Source organism: Lontra canadensis, unplaced genomic scaffold (assembly GCF_010015895.1).
Source record: "Lontra canadensis isolate GAN:19392208 unplaced genomic scaffold, GSC_riverotter_1.0 scaffold242, whole genome shotgun sequence".
In the NCBI taxonomy this organism is placed as follows: domain Eukaryota; kingdom Metazoa; phylum Chordata; class Mammalia; order Carnivora; family Mustelidae; genus Lontra; species Lontra canadensis.
Genome location: NW_022631236.1, coordinates 423,728 through 426,464, shown reverse-complemented (window position 1 = coordinate 426,464; position 2,737 = coordinate 423,728). Strand labels below are relative to the sequence as shown.

General features: G+C 45.7%; 1 protein-coding gene across 1 annotated transcript; it reads right to left on the bottom strand.

Moving 5' to 3' along the window:
- Positions 1-1,291: 1,291 nt before the first annotated feature.
- LOC116862441 (olfactory receptor 10Q1-like) lies at positions 1,292-2,251 on the bottom strand. Its single transcript, XM_032849722.1, has one exon. It carries the CDS (start codon positions 2,249-2,251, stop codon positions 1,292-1,294), a length of 960 nt encoding a protein of 319 aa, XP_032705613.1.
- Positions 2,252-2,737: the final 486 nt, after the last annotated feature.

The following is a 2,737-nucleotide window of genomic DNA, read 5'->3' as shown; positions in this document are numbered from 1 at the left end:
ATTTTTTTATTTGATTATCTGTTTTTTGGGTGTTGAGTTTGAGGAGTTCTTTATAGATCTTGGATTAGATCTTGGATATCAGCCCTTTATCTGTAGTGTCACTTGCAAATATCTTCTCCCATTCTGTGGGTTGTCTCTTTGTTTTGTGGACTGTTTCCTTTGTTGTGCAGATGCTTTTGATCTAAATGAAGTCCCAAAAGTTCATTTTTGCTTGTTTCCCTTGCTTTTGAAGACCTATTTTGAAAGAAGTTGCTGTGGCCAATGTTGAAAAGGTTACTGCCTATTTAAAGGTACTAATGACTCCACTTCTATTGTAAAGAGAACACTGAGAGTCTGTGGTGTGATGCAGCAATAGAGATACAAAATATCACCACAGGATACAACTAAATCAGTATTTATAGTGGCCAGGTTTTGGGTGACCATGCATATGATAACTTCAAATATTTTTGTCAAAGTGATAAATATAGTAAGATTGGCTGGTTGCTTCTTTTTTTAAGATTATATTTATTTATTTGACACAGAAAGAGAGGCAGTGCAAGCAGCAGGAGTGGCAGGCAGAGGGAGAGGGAGAAGGAGGCTCCCTGCTGAGCAGGAGGCCCCATGCAAGGCTCAATCCCAGGATCCTGGGACCATGACCTGAGCTGAAGGCATACGCTTAACTGAATGAGCCACACAGGCACCCAGTTTTTTCCATGACACTTGATACCCCACTCTTGTTTTCCCAAACTTAGGGGTCTTATGTTTGAAATCTGGCAGTTTACTCTCAACATCTGGTAATTCTCAGAGCAAACTGACTCTGCTCCACCTTTCCTGATCTACTCATACATTCCTGGATTGAAATGTGGGAACATAGACTAGACCCACCCACAGGGACCTTGTAACATGTGAAAGAGGCTTAACGAAGGAAACAGGCATATTGACCAGGCAGTTACTTGTCACACTTTAAGAGAAACACAAGAATAAGGCCTATGAGGTGAAATGTCCTTATGAGGACTCAGTTAATACCATTGCTCCTCAAGAGGAGGCTTCAAGGATAATGATGTTGCTTCAGAGGAAATGCAGACTTTTAATTTGTGGCTAAGTGAACAGTAGCCTACGGTATCCCTGTCCAGTTTTCATTTCAAAGAACTTTAAAAAAATGAAAATGAACTGTAGCAAAAAAAAAAAATGTGTTAGGAACAGAATTCATGAAACTCCAAACTTTGGAGAAATTAATGTAAATCTGGCATTTGTATATAAGAGTTTTACTTTGTCACATGCTCAAGGATGTCTTTTAGTTCCCCCTAAAACTTTAAAGAGCTTCAGCTGTTCCTTTGCTACTGATGGCCTTTTTCAGGGCACCTTTGACATCCTTGTTCCTAAGGGTATAAATCAGCGGGTTGAGGAGGGGGGTAATGAAGGTGTAGACCAGGGCAAACTGGCGGTCCTCGTCCACCGAGGAGCTAGACTGGGGACGCAGGTAGACCAAGGCACAGAAGCCATACTGCAGTAGGACCACGGTGAGGTGCGAGGAGCAGGTGGAGAAGGCCCGGCGGCGGCCCTCGGCGGAGCGGATGCGCAGAATGGCCGAGGCGATGAACACATAGGAGACACAGATAAGCAGGAAAGGGACGGTCAGCACCAGGATGCCCACCACGTAGAGGACGGCCTGGTGCACGCGGGTGTCAGCGCAGGCCAGACGCAGGACTGGGGGCACGTCGCAGAGGAAGTGGTTGATTTCCCGGCGGTGTCCGCAGAAGGGCAGCGTGAAGATTAAGGCTGTGAGCTGCAGGGAGAGGAGGAGGGCCAGGCCCACGGCGCACACCGCCATCTGGACGCAGAGCCTCTGGGTCATGATGAGGGTGTAGTGCAGTGGGTGGCAGATGGCCACATAGCGATCATATGACATGATCGCCAAGAGAAAACAGTCAGTGCTGCCAAGGGTGACGAAAAAGAACATTTGCGCCCCACAGCCAGCCAGTGGAATGGGCTTCCGGGCCCCCCAAATGTTGGAAAGCATCAGAGGCACCACCACCGACGTGTAGCAGATTTCTAGGAAAGACAGGTTGCACAAGAAGAAGTACATCGGGGTGCGGAGTGAGCTGTGTGTGCACACCACCCAGATGATGGCTGTGTTGCCGCAGAGGATCAGCAAGTAGAGGAGGAGGAAGAGGAGGAAGAGGAGGACCTGGAATTCAGGGACGGTGGTGAACACGCGGAACACGAACTCAGTGGGGCCGGACTGGTTGAGGGTGGGGCTCCTAGCAAACATGTCTCCTGCAAAGGACGAGCAGAAAGTGCTGAATCTTCCTTTGCCCAGCTGCTTTATTGCCTGACTAAAATAAAGGATGGCAAGTTTTGTTTAGTGCAAAAATAATAACTCAGTTGCTCAAATAATCTTGTTTGTTAAAAAACTAAAATAAAAATTAAGTGTTGGGTATTTGGTGATGTAGAAGTCATGAGAAGTAAAAGATAGTAAAACACTGTTGTGTCTAAATAATTATTTCAAATATTGTTTTATAAAGAATGGGAGTTTCAGATCTAATTCTTTTTTTCCCCCCCACAGGGGATGGATGGATTTTTCTTTCTTTCTTTCTTTCTCTTTCTTTCTTTCTTTTTCTTTCTTTCTTTCTAGATTTTATTTATTTATTTGACAGACAGAGATCACAAGTAGGCAGAGAGACAGGCAGAGAGAGGAGGAAACGGGCTCCCTGCTGAGCAGAGAGCCCAATACGGGTCTGGATCCCAGGAACCCTGG

What these genes read in the sequence shown, in the direction of transcription:
- LOC116862441 (XM_032849722.1), bottom strand. Translation starts at nt 2,251, where the DNA reads ATGTTTGCTAGGAGCCCCACCCTCAACCAGTCCGGCCCCACTGAGTTC.